An 11,363-nucleotide genomic window follows, 5' to 3' on the forward strand; every position below is an offset into this window, starting at 1 on the left:
TTGGTGCCAAGTCCGAATCAGCCAAAGGAGTCGTGTGTTTACTTGGGCTCCAAGTATAGTCTTACCTTGGACGCCAAGCAACAAAGACCGAGTATGGAGAAGCAAGGAAACGTGCATAGGCAAGCACAAAGTCGGTTGCCATATCTTTCCTTATTTAAGTTTTCCTAATTAGTAGTCTATTCGGTTTTAGGAAAGTTTCCAATTTTCTTAAAATCTGGTTTAGTTAATTATTTCCTAGTTGTTATTTCCTTTAATTATTTTCCCTAAAAGTATTAGGATTATAATAAGGCAAATTAGCCATAGCATATGTCGAGTAAGATTAGGGAAGTCGATTGTTTCCTTAAGTCCTCTAGGAGTCGGTCTAGCTTAGTATAAATAGGGAGCTATTGTATCCTTATTTCACATCCAAGAATTATCAATAAACTTGCAAAGTTTTCGTTTACATTGTGTAAGCATAGGTTCGACGAGTTTCGTTCCGAATTTCGTTATTGTTTGACGCGTTTTCGAACATTAACACGAGTTATAATCAATAGGTCTTGATTATAATTCACCATTGGTTGAGCTATAGGTCTAGCTCAAGCAAATATCCTTTTATTTTCTTGTTTCGTTTATATCAAAAAAAACACATAAAAATTACTAAGTTCTCGTTCGAATCGACAGTTCAATAAACCGTTCAAATCTTATAAATCCGACAATCGAGGACAGTCTCAAACTGCTTTGTCGAGTTTGGTTAATTCATTTGCAACTCTAACGAATCTTATTCTTTTGAGTAATTTTCGTATCATTTGGCATCGAGCAGATTTGTTGATCCAAGACGGTGATCATGGATTTTAATGATCCAAATTTTCTTCAAAATCTCCAAGAGGCTTTAAAGAACATCAACTTTACCCCAGGACAACGTATGCAACCACGGAGAGAACCGGTCAAGTACATGGATGAGTTCAAAATCAATGAACTTCCGGAGTTTGTTGGTGGCACGGATCCCGAGGAATATTTTGAATGGGAAAGACAGATGGAGAGGATGTTCGACTTCAAGGACATTGATGATGAGAAGCGTTGCAAATATGCAATCTTGAAGCTACGCAAGAATGCATCTTTATGGTATGAAAGTTTGAAGGCTGCTAGGGCACGTGAAGGGAAGGAAAAGCTAGCTTCATGGGAGTCTTTAAAACGTAAGCTACGAAAGAGGTTTGTTCCCAAAACTCATAAGATTGATTTATATCGTAAATTGGCTGAATTAATGCAAGGGAGCTTGAGTATTGCCGATTATATTGCTGAATTTGAAAGAATAACCCTTATGAGTGAGGTAGAGGAGATTGAGGAACAAAAGATGGCTCGTTTCTTTCGAGGGTTAAACCTTAATATTGCTCATGCGGTCGAGATGCACCCTTATTCTTCTTTCGATATGTTATGTGATCTTTGTATCAAGGCGGAAGGGCAAAATAAGACTAAACGTGCTTATGTGAGTAACTCATCGAAAGTTAATCCTTGGAGTAAACCTGATTTGTCTAAGAATATGGGAGCTAGTTCGAGTTCTAGTTCGAAACCCTCTGTTCAAAGAAACACCGATCGCTCAAACAGTCCCTAAGACTGTTCAGACGCCTAAGGAAAAGAGTTTGGCTACTGTTCGTTGTTTTAAGTGTCAAGGTTTTGGACACTTTCAGAATGCTTGTCCTAACAAACGAAATATCACATTGCGAGAGGCCGTGGATGTTCGTGATGAGTTATTTGAAGAAGACAACGAAGATGGGTTGTTTCTATTGAATGAAGCCGAGGAGGGAGAGGTGGATTTTGAGCCTTATGAACCACCTATGTATGATACTAATCTTGTTCTACGACGTACTTTGCAAGCTAATACAGAGCCTATTACAACGGAGCAACGAGACCAGATTTTTCATACAAAGTGTCAAGTGAAAGACAAGTGGTGTAGTGTGATTATTGACGGAGGAAGTTGCACGAATGTGGCTTCAACGGAGATGGTAGAAAAATTGGCACTCGTTACTATGGTACATCCTAAACCTTATAATTTACATTGGCTTGATGATGGTAGCAAGGTGAAGGTTACAAGGCAGGTACGTGTTGGTTTTACAATGGGTTCTTACAAGGACGAGGTGCTTTGTGACGTTATTCCTATGGATGCTTGTCATATTCTCTTAGGACGTCCTTGGCAATTTGATCGTAATGTTAATCACAATGGAAGAAGTAATGAATATTCTTTATTGGTGAATGGCAAGAAGATAGTGTTGCGTCCTATGTCCCCGGAAGCAATTCGGGCTATGCACGCAAAGAAGGGTAAGAAACCAAGTTTATCTATGTTTGCTAGTGAACGAGAGGTGGAGCAAGCTATTGATGATGGTGAAACAGTATATGCATTGGTCTCAAGTGAGAGTCCTACAAAGACCATCACAACGAGTCATGAAGATGGGATACTTAAAGAACTATTGCACGAGTTTAAGGATGTCTTCCCCGAAGATGTACCACCGGGTTTGCCTCCTATTCGTGGAATTGAGCATCAAATTGATCTCGTACCAGGTGCACCACTTCCTAACAAGGCCGCTTATCGTAGTAATCCCGAGGAGACCAAGGAGTTACAACGTCAAATTGAAGAACTCATGGAGCGTGGCTATGTTCGTGAGAGTATGAGTCCTTGTGCCGTTCCCGCATTGCTTGTACCAAAAAAGGATGGAACGTGGAGGATGTGCATCGATAGTAGAGCGGTAAATAATATCACTATCAAATATCGCTTTCCTATTCCAAGACTTGATGATATGTTAGATGAGCTTCATGGTTCGGTCATATTTTCAAAAATCGATTTGAGAAGTGGTTATCATCAGATTCGAATGCGTGAAGGTGATGAATGGAAGACCGCGTTCAAAACAAAGCATGGTTTATATGAGTGGTTGGTAATGCCATTCGGTCTCACTAATGCCCCAAGTACCTTTATGAGATTAATGAATGAAGTTTTGAAACCATTCTTGGGACATTTTGTTGTCGTCTACTTGGACGATATTCTAATTTATAGTAAGAGTATCCAGGAGCATTTTGAACACTTACGGGGGAGTGTTTGAAACACTTGAAAAACAGACTATATGGTAAGGCCGAGAAGTGTACATTCTTGGTAGATAACGTGGTGTTCTTGGGTTATGTTGTCTCGAAAGATGGAGTATCGGTTGATCAAACAAAGATAGAGGCTATTCGTTCTTGGCCAAGTCCTAAACACGAATCGAGGTTAGATCTTTTCATGGACTTGCTTCCTTCTATCGACGTTTTATTCGTGATTTTAGTACCGTTACTAGTCCCATTACGGAGTGTATGAAGAAAGGCACATTCCATTGGAGCGAGGCTGCCCAAGGGGCGTTTGAAACAATTAAAAGGAAGCTATGTGAAGCTCCCGTGTTAGCATTACCCGACTTCTCACAACCTTTCGAAGTCGAATGCGATGCTAGTGGTGTAGGAATTGGAGCTGTTCTTATTCAAAATAAGCGACCCATTGCTTATTTCTCGGAGAAGTTAGGAGGAGCTCGACTTAATTATTCAACCTATGACAAGGAATTTTATGCTATTGTTAGGGCTCTTAATCATTGGAGTCATTATCTTCGTCCTAGTCATTTTATTTTACACTCGGATCATGAATCATTAAAACATATACATGGGCAACAAAAGTTGAATCCGAGGCATGCTAAGTGGGTTGAATTCCTACAATCATTTTATTTTTCATCGAAGTATAAGGATGGTAAGAGTAACGTTGTGGCAGATGCTCTTTCACGCCGTTATTCATTATTATCTACACTTGAAGTTCGTTTGCTAGGTTTTGAGACCTTAAAAGATTACTATATTGAAGATATTGATTTTGGAAAGATTTACAAGGAATGTCAAGATGGTTCATTCAAAGAATTCGTGATTCAAGACGGATTCCTCTTCAAAGGTAATCTTCTTTGTGTACCTAAGCATTCGGTTCGTGAATTGTTGGTGCGTGAAGCACATGGAGGTGGGTTAGCTGGTCATTTTGGTGTGCAAAAGACATTGGATGTATTGAAGGAACATTTTCATTGGCCAAAGATGCAAGGAGATGTATACAACATTGTGAGCAAGTGTGTGACTTGTCATCTTATGAAAAGCAAGTTCAAGCCCGGAGAATACACCCCATTGCCGATTCCAATTAGACCATGGGAAGATGTGTCGATGGATTTCATTGTTGCTTTGCCTCGCACTCAACGAGGTAAGGATGCTATCATGGTGGTAGTTGATCGTTTCTCAAAGATGGCGCATTTTGTGGCTTGTAACAAGACGGATGATGCAAGTAATGTGGCTGATTTGTATTACAAGGAGATCGTTCGTCTACATGGAATACCAAAGACAATAGTTTCTGATCGTGATTCGAAATTTTTGAGTTACTTTTGGAACACGTTATGGAGGAAGGTTGGAACAAAGCTCTTGTTTAGTACTTCACACCATCCTCAAACAGATGGGCAAACTGAAGTTACTAATCGTATTCTTGGAACTATTTTGCGAGGATTGGTAAGCAAGACTCAAAAGGATTGGGATTTAAAATTATCACATGCCGAGTTCGCTTACAATCGTTCTCCCACGTTTGCAACAACTCACTCTCCATTTGAAGTTGTTTATGGTTTAAATCCTTACTTACCGTTAGACTTGATACCGTTACCTAAAGATGAATTGGTGCATAAGGATGCGGAGTCAAAGTTGAAGTCTATGATCAAGCTACATGAACAGGTAAGAGAACGGATCAAAACCGTTAATGAGGCTTACAAGAAGAAATCAAACAAACATAGGAAGCCGAGGCTTTTCAATCCAGGAGATTTGGTATGGTTACATTTGAGGAAAGAAAGGTTCCCTAGCAAGAGGAAGAACAAATTAATGCCAAGGGCCGAGGGACCTTACAAGGTGATTGAGAAAGTGAATGATAATGCATACAAAATCGAACTTCCAGGAGACTATGGAGTACATGCTACATTTAATGTCGGGGATCTATCTCCATACCTTGATGATGATGGGATTTCAGAATTGAGGACAATTCCTTTCAAAGGGGGAGGGGATGATACGATATTGATTGATGAGGAAGTTAACTTAGACCTGGAGCAGCTAAATGAAACAGTCCCGAGGACTGTTCAGATCCATCAGCTATTTGGTGCCAAGTCCGAATCAGCCAAAGGAGTCGTGTGTTTACTTGGGCTCCAAGTATAGTCTTACCTTGGACGCCAAGCAACAAAGACCGAGTATGGAGAAGCAAGGAAACGTGCATAGGCAAGCACAAAGTCGGTTGCCATATCTTTCCTTATTTAAGTTTTCCTAATTAGTAGTCTATTCGGTTTTAGGCAAGTTTCCAATTTTCTTAAAATCTGGTTTAGTTAATTATTTCCTAGTTGTTATTTCCTTTAATTATTTTCCCTAAAAGTATTAGGATTATAATAAGGCAAATTAGCCATAGCATATGTCGAGTAAGATTAGGGAAGTCGATTGTTTCCTTAAGTCCTCTAGGAGTCGGTCTAGCTTAGTATAAATAGGGAGCTATTGTATCCTTATTTCACATCCAAGAATTATCAATAAACTTGCAAAGTTTTCGTTTACATTGTGTAAGCATAGGTTCGACGAGTTTCGTTCCGAATTTCGTTATTGTTTGACGCGTTTTCGAACATTAACACGAGTTATAATCAATAGGTCTTGATTATAATTCACCATTGGTTGAGCTATAGGTCTAGCTCAAGCAAATATCCTTTTATTTTCTTGTTTCGTTTATATCACAAAAAACACATAAAAATTACTAAGTTCTCGTTCTGAATCAGACAGTTCAATAAACCGTTCAAATCTTATAAATCCGACAATCAGACAGTCTCTAGCACTGTCCAGTTTGGTTAATTCCGCTGCAACTCTAACGAATCTTATTCTTTTGAGTAATTTTCGTATCACAAAGTGAAGTCCAATTCTTGGGTTTCATCATTTCTGACCGTGGCATATTAGTTGATCAAGAGAAGGTTAAAGCAATCAAGTCATGGCCTATTCCTAGGAATATCACGGATGTGAGGAGCTTTCATGGGTTAGCATCATTCTATAGGAGGTTTATCAAGGATTTTAGCACTCTCATGGCTCCTATAACCGAATGTATGAAGAAGGGGGAGTTCAAATGGGGAGATAAAGCTGAAACTTCCTTCAACACCATCAAGGAAAAGCTATGTGAGTCTCCTATTCTTGCTTTACCGAATTTTGATAAGTTGTTTGAAGTTGAGTGTGATGCTAGTGGCATTGGCATTGGGGCTGTCCTTGTTCAAGAGCACAAGCCAATTGCTTACTTTAGTGAGAAATTGAGTGGTGCCAAGCTAAATTACTCAACTTATGACAAAGAGTTCTATGCCATTGTGAGAGCCTTAACTCATTGGAGTCATTACCTCAAGCCAAGGCCCTTTGTTCTTCATTCGGATCATGAGGCTCTTAAGTACATCAACGGGCAGCATAAGCTCAACCATAGACATGCCAAATGGGTTGAGTTCTTACAATCATTCAACTTTGCAAGCAAGTACATAGAAGGGAAGGATAACGTGGTTGCGGATGCTCTATCAAGAAGGTTCATTATGTTGAGTTACATGGAACAAAGAGTGCTTGGATTTGAGCACATGAAAGAGTTTTACCAAGAGGATCCAGATTTCAAGGAGGAGTGGGGGTCATTGCAAAATGGACGAGCTAAAGGGGGTCATTACTTGGTCCAAGAGGGGTTCTTGTTTCGTGGAAACCGTTTGTGTGTGCCAAGGAGTCCCTATAGAAGCTTGTTGGTAAGAGAGGCACACTCCAATGGTCTTGCCGAGCACTTTGGCATTCAAAAGACCTATGACATACTCCAAGAGCATTTCTATTGGCCTAAGATGCTTGGGGATGTCCAAGATGTTATCAAGAGGTGTGCTCCATGTCAACAATCCAAGTCCTACTTCAAAACAGGCCCCTATACTCCTTTACCCGTCCCAAACCAGCCATGGGAGGACATTAGCATGGATTTCATAGTTGCTTTGCCAAGAACTCAAAGAGGTAAGGACTCCATCATGGTTATTGTGGATAGGTTTAGCAAGATGGCTCACTTCATTGCTTGTAAGAAAACGGAGGATGCATCTAGTGTGGCTGATTTATACTTCAAAGAGGTGGTTAAGCTCCATGGAGTTCCCAAGTCTATTGTCTCGGATAGGGATTCAAAGTTCATGAGCCATTTTTGGAGGTCCTTGTGGAAGCTACTCAAGACTAGGCTCTTATTTAGCACCTCCCATCACCCCCAAACTGATGGACAAACGGAGGTGACTAACAAGACTCTAGGGAGGATCCTAAGGTGTACGGTTTCTAAGTCATTGAAGGATTGGGATCTCAAACTAGCTCAAGCCGAGTTTGCCTTCAATAGGGCTCCTTCTACAAGCACGGGCAAGTCTCCATTTGAAGTTGTTTATGGCGCCAACCCCCTCATGCCCACTGATTTGGCACCCATCCAAAGGAAAAAGATTGATTTCGATGCTAAGAAAAGAGTTGAGCAAATGCTACAAATCCATGCTCAAGTTAAGAAGCAAATTGATAAAACAAATGAAGCATACAAAGCAAGGGCCAAGGGTCCTAAGCAAGCCACAAACTTTGAAGTAGGGGATCTTGTTTGGATTAACCTAAGAAAAGAAAGATTTCCAGCCAAAAGGAAGAACAAGCTCATGCCAAGAGCGGATGGTCCATTCGAAGTCCTTGAAAAGATTGGGTCCAATGCCTACAAGATTAACTTGCACGGAGATTATGAGGTCCATGGTACATTCAATGCTGGGGATTTAAGTCCTTATTATGAAGAGATTGAAGATGATAATGGCCAGGATTTGAGGACAAATCCTTTTCAAGAAGGGGAGATTGAAGAGAATTCAGCCGAGCATTCCTCTTTTGAACCCGGTTTTGGACCTTGCACAAGATTGAGGTCTAACATGAATTCCGTCTAAGAAGTCGTGCCTTTTTCCAGCATGGGACTATTCCTTGGTGAGTTTAGGACGTTTTTGTGTAGGAACTTGTATCCCAAAGCTTTTCCTATCATAGAGTTTGCCAAGCTTTAAAAACCGTGCGCAATCAGGACCATGGCTGGAGCAAGCTTAGTTTTTTGTGCATTATGTCGCTATCAACATTCCTCTTTTGATCAAACATAGCTCAAGGGCCCTTAGGAGAGTATTTGCAGCATTGCCAAAGTCTTCCAAGTGAGTCCAAGTGTGCATAAACAAGACTTGAGCTAGTAAACAAGGGATTGTTGTACTATTAGTTTACTTTCTATCTTTTATGCTTTATGTCCTTTTCTTTTCTGAATTCTTGTAAGGCATGGGCTGCCGTGTTTTGTGGCTATTAGCAGCTCTTTTTGTGGCCTTAGGATGCTATCTTAGATGAAGGGAGGGGATTGTCTTGCTTGTCCTATAAAAGCAAACACAACCCTTAGACAAAATCAGATTATTTTGAATGAAAAAACCCTAAGAAGCAACCTGCTTTCTTTCTTCTTTATCTTTGCTTTGTGCTTGATAAAACTCCCTTGCTTAGTGCTAGGAGGTTGGATAAGTCCTTTGCTAAGTGCTTGGACGAGTCCTAGGCTTAATTCATTGCTTTGTGTTCGAATTAAGTCATACCTTGAGTCCTAAACAAGCTGAGTTTTCTTTGTTTGTCATTTGGGAATTTCGTGTCTAATATCACTCCAAATCTGATAGTTTTAGTTCAAAATACATGACGAAAATGAATTTTACTTACAACGGATTGACGAGAACGACGAAAGGAGCGCTATGGAACAAAAATCATTGATAACGGATGACAAACGGAGTGGCAGGATCAATTTAAAATCTGATAAAAATTAAAACAGAACGAAAAGAAGAAAAAGGAAGGGAGAAGAAGAATGATGCGTGAGAAATGAGGGAGCAGCTTGCCTGCCTGCTATTTATTATACGTACGTTTCTTCGTCGTTAAGAAACTTCGATAGTTATTAAAACCGTTTCGAGTTAAATTTAACCGATTTAAGTAAAAGTTTCAGTAATAAAACGGAATCAATAATAAATAAATTTAATGAGTGAAAATAAAATAAACTCAGCTAGTTAACGTAAATAATAAGAAATCGGCTTGAAACGGAATTATTAGCGATTTTTACGAAACTAACGGATATTAATAAAAATTGCTAATTTAGTGAAATAAGCTCAAAATAGCTAATTGGACGGTTTTGTTCCCAAAATCCATCTCGGGTTCACTTAAAACAACTTTCATAAGGACTCGTAAAGAAACGGAAATTATTAAATAAATAAACTCGAACTAATTTCAATAAACTCGAACTAACTTTAAATAAACTTATTAATGATTATTAAAATTAACGTATCGAATTATGATGAAATTAATTAATTAGCTAAGCATAAATATATAAATCGTTAAATGATGTAATTAAATTCAAAATAGCAATTAAAAGAATTTTATCCAACTTAATAAAATACGGGGTGTTACACTTTGGGATACAAGTTCCTACACAAAAACGTCCTAAACTCACCAAGGAATAGTCCCATGCTGGAAAAAGGCATGACTTCTTAGACGGAATTCATGTTAGACCTCAATCTTGTACAAGGTCCAAAACCGGGTTCAAAAGAGGAATGCTCGGCTGAATTCTCTTCAATCTCCCCTTCTTGAAAAGGATTTGTCCTCAAATCCTGGCCATTATCATCTTCAATCTCTTCATAATAAGGACTTAAATCCCCAACATTGAATGTGCCATGGACCTCATAATCTCCGGGCAAGTTAATCTTGTAGGCATTGGACCCAATCTTTTCAAGGACTTCGAATGGACCATCCGCTCTTGGCATGAGCTTGTTCTTCCTTTTGGCTGGAAATATTTCTTTTCTTAGGTTAATCCAAACAAGATCCCCTACTTCAAAGTTTGTGGCTTGCTTAGGACCCTTGGCCCTTGCTTTGTATGCTTCATTTGTTTTCTCAATTTGCTTCTTAACTTGAGCATGGATTTGTAGCATTTGCTCAACTCTTTTCTTAGCATCGAAATCAATCATTTTCCTTTGGATGGGTGCCAAATCAGTGGGCATGAGGGGATTGGCGCCATAAACAACTTCAAATGGAGACTTGCCCGTGCTTGTAGAAGGAGCCCTATTGAAGGCAAACTCGGCTTGAGCTAGTTTGAGATCCCAATCCTTCAATGACTTAGAAACCGTGCACCTTAGGATCCTCCCTAGAGTCTTGTTAGTCACCTCCGTTTGTCCATCAGTTTGGGGGTGATGGGAGGTGCTAAATAAGAGCCTAGTCTTGAGAAGCTTCCACAAGGACCTCCAAAAATGGCTCATGAACTTTGAATCCCTATCCGAGACAATAGACTTGGGAACTCCATGGAGCTTAACCACCTCTTTGAAGTATAAATCAGCCACACTAGATGCATCCTCCGTTTTCTTACAAGCAATGAAGTGAGCCATCTTGCTAAACCTATCCACAATAACCATGATGGAGTCCTTGCCTCTTTGAGTTAGCTCGTCCATTTTGCAATGACCCCCACTCCTCCTTGAAATCTGGATCCTCTTGGTAAAACTCTTTCATGTGCTCAAATCCAAGCACTCTTTGTTCCATGTAACTCAACATAATGAACCTTCTTGATAGAGCATCCGCAACCACGTTATCCTTCCCTTCTATGTACTTGCTTGCAAAGTTGAATGATTGTAAGAACTCAACCCATTTGGCATGTCTATGGTTGAGCTTATGCTGCCCATTGATGTACTTAAGAGCCTCATGATCCGAATGAAGAACAAAGGGTCTTAGCTTGAGGTAATGGCTCCAATGAGTTAAGGCTCTTACAATGGCATAGAACTCTTTGTCATAAGTTGAGTAATTTAGCTTGGCACCACTCAATTTCTCGCTAAAGTAAGCAATTGGCTTGTGCTCTTGAACAAGGACAGCCCCAATGCCAATGCCACTAGCATCACACTCAACTTCAAACAACTTATCAAAATTCGGTAAAGCAAGAATAGGAGACTCACATAGCTTTTCCTTGATGGTGTTGAAGGAAGTTTCAGCTTTATCTCCCCATTTGAACTCCCCCTTCTTCATACATTCAATTATAGGAGCCATGAGAGTGCTAAAATCCTTGATAAACCTCCTATAGAATGATGCTAACCCATGAAAGCTCCTCACATCCGTGATATTCCTAGGAATAGGCCATGACTTGATTGCTTTAACCTTCTCTTGATCAACTAAGATGCCACGGTCAGTGGAGTGTAATGTCCAAGGGTTTAGACAAAAACAACAATCAAACCAGCAGAAATAAAACAAGTTCTCAGGAATGCAATAAACTTGTGCTAATTAATAAAATTATGAATTGACCTTCTAAAATC

At 39.7% G+C, this 11,363-nt stretch overlaps 1 protein-coding gene across 1 annotated transcript; it reads left to right on the top strand.

The window, feature by feature from the left end:
- The first annotated feature begins 823 nt into the window (after window positions 1–823).
- Window positions 824–3,068, top strand: LOC141613963 (uncharacterized). Its single transcript, XM_074432706.1, has 2 exons — window positions 824–1,552; window positions 1,665–3,068. Exons 1-2 carry the CDS (start codon window positions 824–826, stop codon window positions 3,066–3,068), a joined length of 2,133 nt encoding a protein of 710 aa, XP_074288807.1.
- The last annotated feature ends 8,295 nt before the right edge of the window (window positions 3,069–11,363 follow it).

The sequence above is a fragment of the Silene latifolia genome, chromosome 11 (genome assembly GCF_048544455.1).
Source record: "Silene latifolia isolate original U9 population chromosome 11, ASM4854445v1, whole genome shotgun sequence".
In the NCBI taxonomy this organism is placed as follows: domain Eukaryota; kingdom Viridiplantae; phylum Streptophyta; class Magnoliopsida; order Caryophyllales; family Caryophyllaceae; genus Silene; species Silene latifolia.